At 35.3% G+C, this 18,990-nt stretch overlaps 1 protein-coding gene across 2 annotated transcripts; it reads right to left on the bottom strand.

Annotated features, from left to right (window-relative positions):
* Positions 1-3,535: 3,535 nt before the first annotated feature.
* On the bottom strand, positions 3,536-16,931 carry LOC18444257 (serine/threonine-protein kinase GRIK1). Of its 2 annotated transcripts, XM_020673632.2 has the most exons (14): positions 16,752-16,931; positions 16,396-16,497; positions 12,523-12,687; positions 11,939-12,380; positions 11,080-11,154; positions 10,949-10,993; positions 10,291-10,365; positions 6,988-7,075; positions 6,705-6,829; positions 5,286-5,381; positions 4,508-4,574; positions 4,296-4,411; positions 4,072-4,150; positions 3,536-3,956 (listed from the first exon to the last, which is right to left on the bottom strand). In XM_020673632.2, the coding sequence occupies exons 4-14, from the start codon at positions 12,281-12,283 to the stop codon at positions 3,781-3,783; spliced, it is 1,287 nt and encodes a 428-aa protein (XP_020529291.1). In that variant the 5' UTR covers positions 12,284-12,380; positions 12,523-12,687; positions 16,396-16,497; positions 16,752-16,931; the 3' UTR covers positions 3,536-3,780. The 2 variants fall into 2 exon arrangements, with proteins under 2 accessions (XP_020529291.1, XP_011627099.1); XM_011628797.3 differs by lacking the exon at positions 16,396-16,497.
* Positions 16,932-18,990: the final 2,059 nt, after the last annotated feature.

The following is an 18,990-nucleotide window of genomic DNA, read 5'->3' as shown; positions in this document are numbered from 1 at the left end:
AGAAGCTTATAATATATGAAAAATGTGTACTTTAAGACTTGAAATTATTGTTTTTTAAATCATAAATCTCGAGGTTGGGAAGGTTTTCCAACTTCAAAACTGTCTTTTCTCCATGATTTTTGAAGTTTAAACTTACTCCTGTATTATAAAGTTATAACCTTACATAGACTTTTTGCAATATAATATACTGTAATGAAGAGAGGTACGTGGTAATCTTGATGACGACGTAGAAGCTATAGGCATATAGAAGTTTTGGTCAAGAGTCTCATCATCCAACCAATGGACTGGATGACTGGAGGGCAATGGATATGACATCACCAACGTCCATCGGTTTGGTGTGGAACCCATTGATATCAAAATCACACGGTAATCCCTTGGACCACCGCCATCATCATTTGGAAAAAGAATTTTGTCTATTTTACTTTTACAGTGTTCTAATTGTTTTTCTAGACCTGGTTATCTAGGCCAAATGGGACTGGTATCTGGTATGAGGATCGGTTTAAATAAATTAAATACTATTCAAATGTAAAAATTAAAAAAAATAATAAAAATTAAAATGAGTGGAAACCGGGTGATTCGGTTGATCCCGACCGCCTATATCATACCATTTTTTAGTTCTAACCATGAACTGGGTTAATCCCAACTAATTCCCAATCCAAATCGATGATTTTTCAATGCATGTTAAAAAATAAAAACTACCTGTTCAATAATAAATTGAGCTTTTTGGAGCTTCAAATTTATAGATACGAGGTGGGGGGGGGGGGGGGGGGGAAATAAATTTGAAAAGCGTTTTGGTCCCTATATCGTTCAAAACCAAATGAACACGCAAATGAGCCAACTCACCATATACTTTTCCTTACTAAACTCATATATGTAAGGGTCCGCACGACAACAGCAATTTCACTGGTTACTGTAGTAATACGGGTGAGACCCTTTAACACGGCGATTGGGGACACCAGATAAAAAAGGAGTTGAGGCACCTACTTTAGGAGGTCCTAAGCTCCATTCACATCATTCATTAATGCTTTATAAAAAAAATAAAAAGAAAACGTGGCATCTTCTCAGCATAATAGAAAGTCCCTTTCACGTTGTTCATATTTGTTTGAGAGCAAAGAGAAAAGCAAAAGGATGTTTAGAAAAAGGATAGAATTTATGAATAGAATTATATGTTACAAGAGTATCAAGGATGTCACGACCATTTTTAGATATGAAATTTCATGATAAATAAATTTTGATTTTGAGTTTGTTCTTTACAATGACGCATCCTCAAACGTCTAACTTGAAATCTAATGATCAATGATGATGGTGATCTTTATGTATTAAAAATAAATAATTTTATTATATATATATATTTATTTTTATAAAATATTTTATTTATTTTGTTATATATTGGTAGAGAGAGAGAGGTGAATAATGAGGGGGGTATGGGACTAGGAATTTGTAATGAGAGGTAGGGTAGGATTTCGTACGCACACAGAGACAGGAATGTTATGGGGACTATGAATTTGTAGTGAGAAAAAGGGTGGTGGGCCATGTGTTTTGTAGAGAGAGAGAGAGAGAGAGGGGGACGACCACCTCGAAGGAAGGCTTGGGGAATCAATGGGGCTGCGTGGACAACCGGCAACGAGGTGGACCCACCACCCACCCATTCATGTTTCTTATTCTCTCTCTAATTTTAAATTTTTTAGTTTTATAAGTAGAAAAGGATGGAGTTAGAGAGAGAGGGGAATTTTTTTAGTTTTATAAGTAGCAAAGGAAGTAGTTAGAGAGAGAGAGAGGGGAATTTTTTTAGTTTTATAAGTAGCAAAGGAAGGAGTTAAAGAGAGAGAGAGGGGTTGTGGTCCGTCCATGTGCATGCATGTGAGGGGCCCTTAATAATTAGTGGGGTGGGTGGGGTCCCCTGAGGCTATCTAATTAACTTTCGAGTCCATTTATGCCTTCTCACTTTTACAAGAGAGAGAGAGAGAGAGAGGGAGGGTGGAAGGTGAAACGTCTCCCTCCATCCTTTCTCCCTCAATACAAAAGACATCATCATCCAAGCCTGCTTCTCTCTCTCTTATGAGATCCACTTTATCTCTCTCTCTCTCCTCAAACATAAAAAAAGATCCCTCTCTCGCATTACACAACCCACTGTTGTTTCAAAAATCGAACTGGCCAATGGCCGGTTCCCAGTAATTAGTAAACTGACTTGTTTAAGTCCCTAGTGGCCAAGAAAAGCATTAAAAAGCTAAAACAAAATGCAAAAAAAAATCTGAAAAGAGTGATTAAACAAATCACGTCCAAATGGAATTGACAATTAATTAAATAACTAAATTTTTAAAAATCGATTTGTGCCCAAAAATATTTTTCAAATAAGACGGAAAAATGTAAAAATAAATATTCATTGTCAATATTTGCCAAAATGATATATAAAAAAAAAAACATTAAAAAAAAATCCTTATTTTTTGAGATTTTATATAATTTTTTTAAAATATTCAGCTGGATAACCATAACCAAAATTGGAACTGGCCGATATTACACAAACAACGTACGTTCAAAAGACTGTCTCTGTTCAAATCAAAAGATTCTCTTAAAAGACAGTTGAAAATAGTTTTTCCTATACATACTTTCTCTCACACACACAAATAGCATATGGGTGTGAAATTTATTTGGTTAGGCACAATGTTAAAGACGTGTAGGTGGGAAGGCAGTTACCATGGTTTTCTTCAATGCAAGTCACGCCCCATTCGTGACTCTCTCTCTCTCTCTCTCTCTCTCTCTCTCTCTCTCTCTCTCTCTATTTATTAGGGATAGGTTGGTTGGAATTTCCATTTCCTTATTGGGAATGTGTCTTACACTCAAATATGGGGGTGAGTTAAGAGGTCAGGTAGGCATCCTCTCCTCGTCTTTCCCAACACATCTAAGCCATGTTACCCCTCCCTCTCTCTCTCTTTCTCTCTCTCTCCCATCCATCCATGTTATAGAGAGAGAGAGAGAGAGAGAGAACTGGGTTGAGAAAGAGAAAGGGACCACAAGGGAAGGGAGGGAGGTTTGAGTTGGTTATTCTTTCAAGAAGCAGAATCCAAAGCTTCAAGGCTTTTCACACAAAAGATGACCTCCCTTCCCAATAGGAGAGAAAGTTAACAGTAAGAGAATAACCAAAGTAAAACCTCCACCTCAATTTTTTATTCTCCTCCATAAAAGCAGGGATAACATGCGTTACTTTTCAGCAAATTTATAATGGTTTCAACCAGTGATCCAAAAATGGCCAATCCGAATCAAAATTGGCCAAATGGATCAGAACCGGAAATGGACATTCACAGCTGGAAAATCCCCAGAATTGGCCCATTCTACAGGTTTTCTATTTTTTCTTTTTCCTTCTTTTCTGTAGCCAGGTCTGACTAGGAGAATATAAAAACGGACCACAGCTGAGTCGGGCCTGATTATAATTTTTTAAATCGAGTTTCGAGCATGGCTAAGGGAAGCAAATATAGTAAAAACCAAAAGAAACAAACAATACAGCTCCCAATTAAAGAACTGAACAACCAACCACATCTTTGACTGAAGAAACTTTTATCTTTCTAGAGACTATACATTTTTCTTTTACTTAAAACCACTTTCATCCACTTATAACATTAATGTGACTCAAAAAGTCTCAAAAGGAATAACCAAGCCTCACAAGCAGATTCAAATATAACAACAACTTACACCCCACATCTAAAAAACACCCCCATTTGCTCACTTCTACAAATAAGAAAGAAAAGGAAATGGGAAAAGTATTAAACCTCTCGAAATAAACGGTTATGCTTGTTTAGTAGAATCTGTGGTTGCATTGGGATCTGGCTCAGCTTGGCTGGGGACATCCTTGTGCTGGCTACCACGCTGGCACCTACAAGAATCTCGAGGAATTGGGCCGTATCCTCTAACCACCCAGGGATGCTCCACTATGGCATCTAAAGTAAATCTTTGCTTTGGGTCTGTAGCATAACAAAGCAAAAATCAATTTGCGTGAGCGCACGCATGCACATGCTCTCACTAAGAGAGAGAGAGAACAAATCGTGAATGAACTATTTCAAAGAGAACAATACTTGCCTTTGCAGAGCAATCCTTCAAGTAAGTCTTTAAGCTCAGGATCCATATCCTCCGGTAGATGCAATGGATTATTGACAATCTGAACAGATTGTATCAATAAAATGAAAGACGAGAAAAAAAAAGAAGCAAATATGTATAGGCTGCTCATGCTATATTTACATATAAGCCTCAGTAAAACAAAAGCACCAAAATACAAAACACTATTTCCCCAAAATCAGTCATACCCTATCATATGTATCTTGTAAAGTGTCTCCAAGGAAAGGATAGCACCCAAATGTCATACAATACAATGTGACACCAAGAGCCCATACATCAGCAGCTTTGCCATGGTATGTCAAGCCTGTTCATAATAGGTCAGAATAGGAATAGGAATATCAAATATCAATCTGCAGAAGACATTTCTCTCATATAAATAGAGCTGGTCTCTGTGCGTTACCTAAGCAACATTCGGGTGCAGTAAAGACAGGTGTTCCTGGAGATCTTCTTAGCTCGTCATTGTCATCCTACAAACATGAATGGAAATGAGAGCTGAAACAATGCACCTTTTTGTTTGGTCACATTTCTCAGGACCATTTTTAATGAAAAAAAAATTTCATCTGTGAGAATTAAGAAAAATGCCAACCGTTATACCATGAATCTTGTCATTCTATAACGTAAATTTATTCTACCAATATTGCTCTGGATTTTTTTTTTTGGGGGGAGATAATTGGCATTATATATACTTATAATTGATGTAATGACCAATTATATATACTTATAATTGATGTAATGATCTTGATGTCACTATGAAATTAATCCTTTAATATCCATACTAACAACTGGTTCCATAACTGGCCTAAGCTTTGTCTAGATACACTTCATAATCACGTCAGCCTCTTCATTTTTAAATCTTGTCAAAACCGCAGCCGCACCTTTGACTCAACCCAACAAAAGAGAACCAATCTCAAGGAGTAATCACACGATAAATTCAAAGACAAACAATCAGGACCATTCTAAGTATGCACAATTGAAAATATAGTTACCATTCTGAAACCTCTAAATGAAATTGATAGAATGTCCATTAGCAGAGAATCAAGAAATATAATCACATTTTCACGTACAGAAATGGCCTGTGAAGCTTAACATTCAAGGAAGTAAAAATTCATTTTTTATTGGTTAAAAACAATATTTATAGCAATAAGCCTTATAGATTAAGTAGAATAGCCATATTTTACCTCAAAGATGCGACTAACACTGAAGTCACAAATCTTCACCCTGCCATTACTTGTGACCAAGAGGTTTTCAGGTTTAATGTCCCCATGCACAATATTCTGTCCATCAAAACGACTAGTTAAGGCATGACCAATGCATTTAATTTGATTTAAATATATAAGTATAAGTCAACCACTCGTATTAATAATAAAAAATTTAAATAAACTAATGCTTTTAAATATTTTTATTATTGTACCGAACACATTGGAATTAAAATAATGAAAAATGACAATGCCGTACATCATGATCTTCTTATGACAAAACCGATTGACACAAAGTAATAGGCATTGATGTGTACAACGATGTAACAGCAATCAAGTGCATTGATTTAGGCCTGGTTTGGACAGACCACTAGATATATTTTAGATACTCTGCCCTGCTCGCTTGAAGCAGTAAAGAGGACATTTGGTCCGCTCGAGCTAATCAAGAGTAAGTCCCAAGCCTCTGCCTGCTTTTGCGGAAAGGGCCGTTACCTCTGCCCCACTCAAATAGTGAAAAAAAAAAACACTCTTTCCCACTTATCTCAAGCAAGAGGGTCCGAGGAACTGAAATATATCAAGTATTATCCATCCAATCTGGCCCTTAGTAATGCATGTAGTAATGCATGAACACAAGTTTAGAAATGCCAGGTCTTTCTCTTCAAAAGTTCAAATAGGAAACTAGCAAATAACAACAGCTGCAAAACAATCAAAACAAGAAAATGGAAACCTGCATTTATAGAAGCATGCCCAATGCACAGTTAGGAAACATCAGCACAAAACTAGGTTGTTTTTCTATTTGAAGAGTTCAAGTAGGATTACACTTATAGAATGCAAAACTAACACAGTATCATGTAGCTTTTCCCTTTACGCCTTTTCTACAATCATTTTGTGTTGGGTGCAGTTAGCATACGGATGCATCCGTAGCTGTAGAGGTAAGGTGCACCTTCAAATTTTATCATGGTATATAATTTTGATGTAAAATGTTCTTAGGATTATCTCAAAATTTACTTTTATATCTAATTATAAAATTTTAAATTTCAAAAATCGTTAAAATCAAGTAGATCTATAAACATATGGAAATCTTGAAAATGGACAGTGTATGTTGTAAAATGCACTATTTCTGAGACTTAAAATCTTTTTATTTTTCATGGTCATACATCTCGATGTCGAGATGATCAATTAAAGGTTTTCAACATTAAAACTACCTTTTCCGATGGATTCTTGAGGTGCATCCGTAGTTCTACATATAAGGTTGCAACCTTATAAAAACTTTTTCCTTTTGTGTTTGTGAGAGGAGATCAATATTTATAATTATAATAACAAAATACTTATCATATAAAAGTAACAGATATAAACACAAGAACACACACATAGAGGTACCATAAATACACCCCAACTCACATGGGCATGCAGATACATGAGCCCTGCAACTACATCCCGGAAATATCTTCTTGAAGTAGTCTCCCCAATTCCACCAGGTGGACCAGATCCCTCACATATCCACTTGCCTTCCACATACTCGAGAACTAAAAAAGCAACAATCAAAAATATAAATAGAAAAAAAAATGACACTCGCAAAGAAAAAGAAGACATAAGGACACCAAGAAAGTTCACAATGAAGCAATAAATCAATAAGAAATTCTGAGGTAGCTTCAAGGAAAATATGCTAGAGAATTGATAGTACCCATGTAGAAGTAATCTGTGTCTGGGTCATCAATGACCTCAATAAGATTAACAATGTTAGGATGGCCCAGCATTTTCATGATTAATACCTGAAATAAAGTACAAAGCATCAATCTCCTAGCCACGTTCCAGCAGTAACTGCCGCAAAAAGGCTTTAAAATAGAATGCAAAAGGGATTCTATCTATTGGTCCTGTAGACTACCAAGATTTTCATTTAGAAATAAAAAACACCATGAGTCAACTAGCAAGTTTCCTAGTAATCCTCTATTTGTCATGTGTCTCAAATCTATCCTATATCGGGCATGTTTGCACATTTCTGTAAGTCCACCGCTCCCTCACTTTTACTTCCAATTAACGAAAGAGAGCTTGTCAACATTTAAAATTAGTGCCCATAGCAGGGGATTCTATGGTAAACAGGACGATGAAATCTGGGAATTCTTAAATTGCAAGAGCAGACCAAGCTCCTGGTTTTCTCTTTCAAATAGTATAATAGCACTGTAGAGTTACTAGAAGTAAGATGCTCCACCCAAACAGGCCCTTAGTACTGGTTTGTCAGCGGGTGGAGCATGCATCAGATTTTGTTCCCAAAATACCCCTGCTTAGGAGCTGTCAGTCGGACTCTCTTTCTACCTATAGCGTTTCTCCTTTCCATGTATCACAAGCTTTCAAGATGATTAACAATTAACATTTTCGGGCTGCTTCGTGATATAAGGCTTCACGTTAAAAACTTAGCAATATTAATTATGTAATTAATAGCAAGGATACACCTGTCATGTCAAAAACTCTATTGGTCGAAATTTAAAAGCTTGGTTCCTCTCCAATTAACTGCATCGTCTATCCATTCCTTCCTTCCTATCTGTTCATAGTGAGTCTTTTTTCATTGGATAATGAATCAGAAACCTCAAGCCTATACAAAAGCCATAATATATGCTTCTCATTGTGTTAAATAGGATACATAAACCATATATATTCCCTGGGTTTTGATAAATACAAATTCGCATCCCTGCCCTCCATATCTATGTTGGAGCATCTTAAGAGCCAGAATGATATCTTATTTCTAAAATATATTAAAGTTTATCCTTGTTTCCCTAAAATATGCTAATCTCAACACCCCCTTCTTCCATCCACCCATACCTTCCCACCCCCCACAACCCTTCCTCCCTCCCTCTTTCTATCTTATTCTTTATCTCACTGCCCAATTTTCTAAATCGACTCACTCTGATGCTCTCTACATGCATTCATACATACATACAGTATATATATAAACATACGTGTGCATCCACGCTTCGCCACCCTCTAAAATCCCACCTAACGGGATCGTTTGATGCCAAATCTTGGGAATGGTCTTAAAAGCACAAGATGAACAATTTCAACAACCAGAAAAAAAAAAAAAAAAACAACTATTTTGGAGCTCATCCAACTTCAGATTTGACAAAGCATCAAAATGGGTGGTTAGCGTTGAACATATTTTCTCTCTCCTCAAAGAACCATTTTTTAGGGTTTTTTGTCAATTTTTTTCAAAAACATATTCGCAAAGGTGTAGAAAATGTGTGTGCAAAACAAGCGGTTAAGAAAATTTCCTTAACATGATTTTGTTAGGGCCGGCGAATTTTGCAATTGGAGGATGGGGTGTTTGTAATTTTTTCTAAAATTGGTTGTGTTGGGTGAAGACAAAAAGTATGTATTGTACATGTACCCTTGCTTAATGACAAGCTACCCATAAAAAGTAATTTCTCAGTAAAGAAAACCACATATTTGGTAAATCCATCCTTCACAACTGATTCTAACATTAACCTTTGTATTTTGAAGGGTTGTTAAGGTTAGATTCCTATATATACTGACTCAGCAGTGCCAAGACCAAGTTGGCACGCCACGTTAAACAGTCAACCCAGAAAAACTTGGATGAGTTTTCCAAATATTGTGAAGATTTGCAAAAAAAATATAAAATGTTCATAATGCCATATGAACCCAGCTTGTCACTATTTCAGAGTAGCATTCTTATCACATCAGAATATGAAATTTGTGTCAAAACAACAATAATTATTATATAGTACGATGTACTAGGCCATATCCTGAGTCTTTTATTTATGAATAAAAGTTACGGGATAAGTCGAGTTGACTCAGCAACTTCTTTTGAGTGAAAGGCAAAATTTTGTTTTTTTATGACCTGAAATTGAACAGGGATGAGTTTTGCCTTAAAGGCCGTACCAGTATCAATATTTGGCTTCTTCTATCTACCTCCCATGCATCGCATGGGTTGAATGCTAGTCACTTTAAGCCTCATCCACAACTTTCCTGGCTTGTGTCAGATTCAGCAACTCAATCGACTGCCCCATGTCCAAGTCATCCACTCCTCCAAGTATGACATCATGCCCTTCATTGAATATGATGTGTCCATTTCTTTAGGAACCCATGAAGGTATTATTGGGTTTCTAAAAAAATTTAAATGATTTTACACTCAGGTACTAAACTAGATCTTTGGGTCTCTTTTCAATTTCTCTAAATCCTAAAATAGGACAGTTACTCAAGTATTAACAATTAAATCCAAAAACTATCCCTCCTTTTATAGGCGGTCATTTAAAGTATAATAAACCTTGGAATGAGAGTTAGATTGATATTAATTGGCAGCTTGTAAAAAGATAGCGTTGTTGATAATTAAACATCTAAACCTAAGAGACTTCCAACACTTCCTTCTCTTTTTGGGGAGATTAATAGACAAGATTTCCAAATTCTCACCCACAATAACACAGTATGTTAGAGGATTAAAGCCATTTAAAACCATTTAGCTTAAAGATCCAAAGAGAATCAGTATGATGCAAACCACAGAAAAGCTTCCCATGACAAGCACACCTTTGAAATAAATAAGCCAGCGCAATCCAGGTGACCTGGATGCTTATATCATTCAGCTATTATTATGGATGATGTATTCTATAATTCCAATAAAAGAGTTTCTGCAAACATCAAGGAGTCCATAACTTGATAAAGTGAAATGGATCATTCCATTCTCTTGCCAAAGATAATAACAGAAGTGAATATAGAGAAAAATAGAAGGCCAGAATACTGAGAGGAGTGTCATTTTCTCTTCTTTATACGGGAATACTGAGACGAGTGTCATTTTCTTTTCTTTATGTCCCGTATCAAAGCATATTCTGTGAACTCTTCAAAACGAGCCCGCACTAACCAATCTTAAAATCATTGGGATCCTTAACACCCATGACAAACAAATCAAGATAATTAACTAGATCCACCGAAGTATCAAATTTCATGCAGTGTGAAACCAAACATAACAATGCAGCAAACACACCTCCCTAAGAACATCCGTCATGGCAGTTTCAGAAGGGGCTACACGCAATTTTGATAATCGAGACTTGTGGAAAGCCTGCAAAAACAAACACACAGGAGATTTCAAATAATAGCCTAAGATAGACATTTTACCGAGATACGAATGCAATTTTGAATGTCTGTTTTGCACATAGAAGCATCATATACACGAATAAAAGGCCAAGTATTATAACCGCCTACGCTATAGATATATCCATGAGAGGCTGATCATGATTAAATGCTTTCTTTCAGCTAAACGACTGACCAGGATAGATAAATCATTTTGATTGTCTAGATATCTGAAATAAAATCCTGTGCATAGGCCGTGATGTTTTCAGCTGAAAATCAACCACCTCGGGAGAAAAAAATTTTAGACAATAACAAATCAGAAGAAACCAAAATGAATGAGATGCATGTAATCCTGAAAGATAGTTTTACCAAGATGGTCAACCCAAAGGAAGATAAAAAAAAAAAAAAAGAAAAATAGCATATGATTCACAAATCACTCAAGATGCCCTTTAAAAATAATAAGAGATAGCTTCAACCACAACAAATCGGACTATCCAAACGAGATAATAAATAAAATAAAATTATTTTAACTTTGTCCATCACCTCCAAATGGGAAAGGAACAAACACTGACCTTGATAGCATACCGCTTTCCATCAATACTACTTTGATACAACACCTGCTCAAATAGAATAACAGTTATGTGCTTCACCATTTTCATGCTTGTACTAGCAGCAATGTGAACTATTAAAGCAATAATCTTACCACTTTACCATAACTGCCAGAACCAATCTTAAACTCCCGAACATATTCATTAATCATCTTATTTCCATTATCATCCTGCAAGAGTACAGAGTCCAGAAATTACTACTCACATGATTTGCTATTTACGAAGTCCAGAAATGATTTTCTTTCAGCAACAATAATATATGCATAAGAGCAAGTATTCAATTTCTTAAATCCAGTTGAGGATAAACCACAAGTGGTAAGCTTGTGACACCACAAAAAGATGATGTGTTTTACTATCATGGCTAGGGGCTAACCAGAGCCCATGCCAAATCCCTTGACTTAACTGAAGGTTTGGATAACTGAGAGCTCAAAAGAGGAAGGCAATATGCATACATTCATTTTGGTACATACAGTCCTTGGGAAACCCATTGATTGAAAAAATAAAAAATAACAAGTTCGGGAAACCCAGGGAAATAGCCGTTTCAGGCAATTTGGGAGCTCAGTTAATTCTTGGGACAGCTATAGTTCTGTTCATTTCAAAGAGATATTACTAGCAAAAATATGATAGCAATTCAAAGGAAGCATAACCACGTTATTCATGAAAGCTTAATCAATATCATCTGTGCAATAAGCAAATTTCCTAGAATAAATAAATAAATTGCCATAATATGCAGAAAGAGTAATATTTTTCATTAACTCATACAGATAGAATTACGAAGAGTATTCTATCAATATACATACAGATAGAATAATGAAAAGTTCCATTTACTCGTACGGATAGAATTACGAAGAGTATTCTATCCATATACATACAGCTAGAATACACTGAAAATTATGAAACAAAAACCAAAATCTAGAGAACAGAGGACTTCTGAGATTATTCCTAGCAACTTACCTCTGCACGAGTAACATGGTGAGTCGCCTTGACAGGAGTTTCCCTACATATTATTCCATCTGGCAAAGCAAATATGGAAGTCTCTTCGGAGTTATTATTACACCGCCGCAAGCCACTGGCACTTGCGTGGAAAAAGTCAGCCCCTACTTTATAAGAAACACCATCAACATCCTCCAGATCATCTGTCAACAAATATTCTTGAGAGAAATGATTACCAAATCCATGTGCAGGCTTCACTGACTTATCATAGGGCTTCCTCAAGAAACCAAAGCAGCTACAACAACCCATGTCTGGATCGTACTCAGAAGTTGAAAACTTTGAGAGAGGAAGCTCCTTCCCAAACATGGGTAATTCGGAGAAGTCTAGAAATCTTATGTCAAAAACAAAATAATTGTGGTAATGATGGTGCCACAACTGGAAGATATATCAAAACACCAGCTTCCTGCATATCAAATTCCCCGCAGTTCTCAAATGAAAATTAATTAATAAACCATCTACTCATGAAGAAAAATTATAGATGCATCTACAAGCATAGTGTGATTAATAAAATGGGGGAGAGGAGTGGGTAAATGTAATGGAGATACCTGGCACGAGAAGGGCTTTTAAGCCCTAACCACCTTTGCTATCCAAACGGATGCCATTCGCAAAGTGCAATGGAGCAACTAACTAAATCCACACCATTCCGATTCAATACGACCATTTCGATAACCCAGTCTACGCTAAGAAGAGAAACTGGGGCGTTTATCCAACTACAACAAGAAACCAAATGGTGCATGAATTTCCTACATTGGAAACCTCAGTAAACCCATAAGATATTCACATCCAATGGATATCTTCAAGTATCAAATGCATATCTAATATCATAAGATGCATACTAAATCAGTTTGAGAGTACTGTAATGATCAATCTCTCCACAACCAAGTGAGAAATACAAGAAAATCAAGTTAACACTCCAAAGATTAAAATCCATTTGTCAGGAAATAGACACATCCCTATGGCTGTCTAAGAATCGGCCTACCCCAAGGTAGACACGTCATTGCTAGTTGTCCCGCTTATAATAACAATAGCAGTTCAACCCCTTCAGGCCTCACTCTACATGGAAAAATGTTTACACCACCACTGCAAAATCAAATTGCACACTCAAGTGAAAAAGATCTTCATTAACCATGGACCATGACATTGTGACAGAAGTTCCCATATATTTTTCCTCCATTTCCCAAAATTATTCCCTTTGATTTAGGATGAGCTCATTCCATATGATCAAACTTGCCAAGATGGATTCTTGCACATGATAGCAGGTAACATCCTTAAACACCAAAATTCTAGGATTACTTTACATTTTTATAAATAGCAAGAATCGAAGGGGTTTACAAACCAAAAGGGAACCACCTATATTTTACATTTACCCAAAAGCAGTCTTGACAAGACAAATTAAGTAGACCATGACCAACTTTAACTACTGACTAAAATTCAGAATAGATTTATGAAGGATCTCTGCAAACTTGATAACCAAAGTACCAAACCTACAATTCAGAGTTTGCTTCAAGGTCATCAGGAGGGCATCAGATTCTCACAGCTAAAACCATTGAGATCTACCTTGAAAAGCGATCAAATGAATCTTTGAAACTAAGGGCCCATGAAATAGTACATTCCTAAGAGTATGGTCTAGTTCACAATTCACACAACCAGTGCATCTTAAGATTGAATGTCTAATGTCTTTGAAATAGTTAAATGCTATTGAAAACGCACATAATTGCTTCTGCAGATTTTCCGAGGTGATCAAAGCAAATGTATCATGTCCATGATATGCATAATCTCCATAATGCACATTTCAGGGCCTATTCCTTTCAGAGGCAGATATGCTATCCCGATGAAGGACTGGTCTCCCTAAACAGATGACATTATTTCATCTTTTTCATGCCAATCTGTAACCATCACAGCAGTCGGACATTGGTCAACAGATTGAGTAACCTCAACAACATACCTAGTTCATCCTTCCAGTTTCTTGTCATCCCAGCAACTTGGCAGGAGCATCACAAACTCATAATTATCACCCACTCTCCATTGATCCAGTCATATCCTGTTCTTATCCTTACGATCCTGTTTTTTCATTTGGGGTAGTTTCATTGTAGGAATCAAACTTGAGATTAGAGCCCTATCTTTATTATACATCTGATACTAACAATGAAACATATATTTAGAAAGAAAAGGCAAGCACCTCTTAGAAGTTTGAGGACCTGAGAAGCACCAGGCGCCCCCCTAACTTTACAAAGCAGTGGAAACTTACAAACAAAACTAAAATAAAAATAAAAAATATGCATGCGTAACATACACAGTAATCTCATGTATTAATCATCTATCATCTACATATAGATCTTGGTCACTGCACAATGGTAATATGTCACATAATTCATTCAAAATTCTCTCTTTATCATTTTTAGCTTTAACATGGACAATGTAAGAGATTGATCCACAAGGAACTTCTAATTCTAGAAGAACAACAGAAAGAGTTTCTAATTATATATAACAACAGATAATTGTTCTCATAACTCATTAACGAAAACAATTTAAGAAGAGTATACTTGTTGGTCAACTCCCGGAGACCAATTCATACATTTTGTATCCAAATAGGATATAAAATAGAAGTTACACAAGAACTGATACATTACAAATGATATCTCAAAAAGATTAACAAATTAACAATGTCTCAAAGACCATGTCTAACCTTCACATAAGACACAGAATTCACATATGGAACATACAAACACTAAAGAGTCAAAAACACTAAAATACAAAAACCTGGAAACTTGTAGTAGATAATCAAAACAGAAATGCCTTGTGAGCATTCAACCCCTAAATATGGGGTTCTCTCCCACCTTTCCCAAACTAAAAATAAATCCGAAATAATTTTTGTTTGCTTTTTATCCTCGTGAACAATGTCTAAAAACACAGAGGACAGGGATGGGTCCAAGTCAACTCAATGAGTCCCAATTCTGACAGTTCAAGACTTGGACCAGTCACTGGCTTTCTAAAGTCCCAGACAGACTCAGGCAAACTCAGTCAAAAACCGTCACGACTCGGGTTACCAGAGACCGGGTCACCAAAAATCCAGGGTGCTGATTCTGCGTCAAACTCACCGAGTTTCTAATCGCTTCTCCCAGATGTAAAATAAGAATTTAGAATGTTCTATCAGGAGAAATATAAACTCCCACAAATCATATCGAAGGGGGAAAAGATAAATAAAAACTATTAAAACCCAAATCTGAGTCAGGCATGTACACAACGCCTGTGCAGAGAGTGCCAGGTCTAGGTTGTTCTCAAGTGGGGGTGTAAGTGAGCGCCTAAACCTCCTGCCTTAGACAATCCACCCAAGCAACTGCTTTCAAGTGCAGGGTTCAAATATTCTATTAGAAACTCGATATGTCAAATGGATTTCAAACCTTGATCTCTTTCCAGTATAGTTTCTTCACACCTTTACATGACAATCAAACTCATGGCCATCGTCTCTCGGCCTTCTGTAAAACTTCCCACCTTTACAATGGATCCCTTCTACAATTGCTCACTGCTTCGCAAGATTCCTTTCAGGTAAAGTCTCACTAATTTGTTTTCTTTGCCACTTTCTAGCATATTTGAAGCTCAACAAAGCTTACGATTTTTCCAGTTATATAGCCAGCAAGTTATTTTTTCTTTCACTTATTTTCAATTCCTATGCATTTTCTCAGGTTTGTCTTTGGGAAATTTATCAGAATACACCTGACTTATCAACTACTTAACATTTTACACCTCTCAACAATTCCACTTCATGATCATGTCGTTTTTTTTTTTTAGGTTTGGGGGGGGGTGGGGGTGGGTTGAAATTAAATCAAAAGAAATGGGAAAATGTCAAATAATAAATTTTCATTTTTTTCCCAACATAAGCTCAATAAGATAATATATATCTAAAATAAAGGGGAAAAAAAAAAGGCATTCTCATATAATGTGAACATAACGAGTGTCGCATTTGATCCAAATATGCTTTTCAACAGAATCAACATAGTCTCACAGATAGAAATAAGAGATAAGAGATAGAAATTGCGGTAGAAAGAGAGAAGGATTTATATGGATTAGTAAACAATAGCATCATAGACGATCATGACCAAATGGTACTCAAACTGAAATCAAAAGAATTGCATAGTGAGATACATAAAGAATGCGAAGCAATAACAAACACCCAAGATGAATTAGTACAAAGCACTGAAATCAAAAGAATTGCATAGTGAGATACAAAAAGAATGAGAAGCAATAAGATGAATTTGTACAAAGCCAGGAAGAAACGGGCGGAAAAAAAAATGAAAAAGGATAAAGAAAATTATAGCAAACAAATGAAAAATATATTGAAAATGTGGTCCACATATGAAGAAAATCATCCCAAAAACGACGAAATATTGTTTATCAAATTCACAATACGGGGTCGTTACCTCTTTTCTTCAGTTTCTTGGGAGGATGAACTTCAAAATCGACAAAGAAAATTGAAATGGATTCAGAACAAGACAACTCAATTCTAAAGCAGCAAGCCCTAACTGAAACAACCAATAAACAAAAACGAAAGTTCAGCCCTACAATTCTGAACTAACAGGCAAGCAATAAACCACTAAACCTTACCATTCCTCAATCAACCAGATGATGAATCACTTCAAATAAGAAGAAACGCAAACGAGTAAATAAACATGCATCATCAAAAAACAGGGAAGATGAAAATCTAAAACCAAATAGAGCATGCAAGAAAAACCATGAAGGAATTAAGAGAGAATCAAAGAAAAATTGAAGTGCTTACCTAGGGTTTGATGATCGTAATGTTTATCTTATTTTATACTATTAGGCCGTCTTCCTCCTCTTCCTTTTCTTCTGCTTATTCCACATAAACAGCTGAAAAATAGAGAGAGAGAGAGAGATCCTTCCTCTTCTTCCCTTTTCGTTTTTCTTCTCTCTCACTAGAAATATACCCAATTCACCCTTTGTTCCTTTTTTGCTAGCTTTAAAAAGAAAAATAAATAAATCCCTAAGACTAAAAATATCCGTTTTCTTCTTCTTTTCTGTATTTTTTTTTTGGTTTTCTGAGTTCGCTCTCTCTCTCTAAAACCGCAATGTCCATTTCACCTCTGACCTTTTAGTGAGAGAAAACAGAAAACAGAAACGGGGCGCTTCTTTCTCTCTCTTCTTAACTAACTCCGCTGCTAATGATTTGTTGCGGAGTAATAGCTACTGCGTGGCGCGTTCTGGCGCGTACGATAGGGATTCCTGCGTCTTGCACGTCTTTCGCGTACGATAGGGATTCCTACTCCAAAATGATATGTGCTTTTTTTAGTATGTACTATGTTTATACATTGGAAAAGTATATTATTTTTTACAAGGTGGTCAGGATCAATCTTTATCACTAATGATAAAATTGGATCTTTGTGTTTGTTTTATTGCTCAAGCTCAAATTTCAAAATATTTTTTTTTTTTTAATTTTATATTGCACTCAAGCCAAGGCTCTAAACAATCAAATAAGAGTTTATATAGACTTCTTTTTATAATTTTATAAAAGTAAAGGGAAAAGTTTTACAATTTTATATAATTGTTTTCAAATTTTTTTAAATATTTCAAATTTTATAAAAGTACAGAGAAAAGTTTTCAGAATTTTACACACTTCCTTTTATAAAAAGTAAAGGGAAAATTTATATAGAGCCGAGGCTCTAAACAATCAAATAAGAGGCTACCTCAAAAACTTTACTAGAATAGATTGTTTCGATGCTCAAATATCTTCAAATTTATCATCTTGACATCAAGATGCATAGACATGAGAAAAAAATAGATTTCAAGTTGTGAAAATAATGTATTTTATAATGCATTTTTGGACTATCAATTTTCAAGATTTTCAAGTTTTTATAGATCTGTCGATCTATACTATTTTGAAGCTTTAAACTTTATAAATAAAGATAAAAGTATATTTTAAGACTATCACAAAGATTTTCAATATTAAAACCACATTTCTTGACACTTTTTGAAGGTAGGCTCTAATTTGATTGTTTAGAGCCTAGGCTCTATACAAACCGCACAAAAGTAAATGGTCTCATTATGTAGAATCCTTAATATATTATACACAAATAATACATGTGTAAATTAATGGGGAGATTTAACATACCCCTTGCCCCATCTTTCTAGTGGTATCCCCTCAAAAAACAAAACAAAAACAAAAAAACAAGAAAATCTAAATTGAGATTGTATACTATAAGACTATTTATTAATATTATAAGGTGGTCACAATCACTCCTAGATATTATAACTACCTAGATCAAAAACATAAAGTTTTTTAGGATGAATGGTACAATGCACATTTCTTTCAAGAAAAAACTTCAAATAATCCCACACAATGTGTGTCAGACTGGTTTTATACTCTATTGTATATTATGCGAGAAAGAGACCTGTATTATTTTTATGATATGTATCCCTCTCCATATCATTTCTCTTTCTGAAAAAAATGTTAAACGATTGTTTCTATTTTCAAATATTTCAAAATCAAAAGGTCCACCTCCTTAAATCTCACCAACAATCCCTCTCTTGAAATTAAATATATCTATTAACACTTGAAAAACTTGAAAAATGAATGTCTAGACAATACATTACAAGATGCATTATATCCAATATTTGATTTTTTTTTTTTCTCATGTCCATATATCTTGAGGTTGAGATGAATGAATTAAGGGTTTTTCGGCATCAAAGCAACTCTTCTAGTGAAATTTTGAGGTATGCGTTAATTTGATTCTTTAGGATATCGCCCATATATAATTTACTTACTGTTAATTTGGTATGGTTTGTATAAGGTTGAGGCCCTAAACAATCAAAATAAGATGCACCTTGAAATAATATTAAAAGATATTATTTAAATACGTAAATCTTTATGATAGCCTGAAAATTAATTAATTTTTTTTCTAATTATAAATTTTAAATCTTCAAAAATAGTATAGAAAAAATAGATATATGAACAATTGACAAATTTGAAATTTGACTGTCTAGAAAATGCTTACAATATG

Source organism: Amborella trichopoda, chromosome 7, assembly GCF_054954075.1.
Source record: "Amborella trichopoda isolate Santa Cruz 75 chromosome 7, AtrichopodaSantaCruz75HAP2 v2.0, whole genome shotgun sequence".
Lineage (NCBI taxonomy): Eukaryota > Viridiplantae > Streptophyta > Magnoliopsida > Amborellales > Amborellaceae > Amborella > Amborella trichopoda.
This window is presented reverse-complemented; position numbering and strand designations above follow the sequence as displayed.

Bases quoted from the DNA above. Each gene is read 5' to 3' on its own strand.
- LOC18444257 (XM_020673632.2), bottom strand. From the start codon at position 12,283: ATGTTTGGGAAGGAGCTTCCTCTCTCAAAGTTTTCAACTTCTGAGTAC. The intron at 7,076-10,290 runs GTGTGTTTGCTG...ACTTTATTTCAG, and splicing joins TGACGGATGTTCTTAGGGAG to GTATTAATCATGAAAATGCT. The intron at 3,957-4,071 runs GCAAGTATTGTT...GTTATGCTACAG, and splicing joins TGAAGGATTGCTCTGCAAAG to ACCCAAAGCAAAGATTTACT.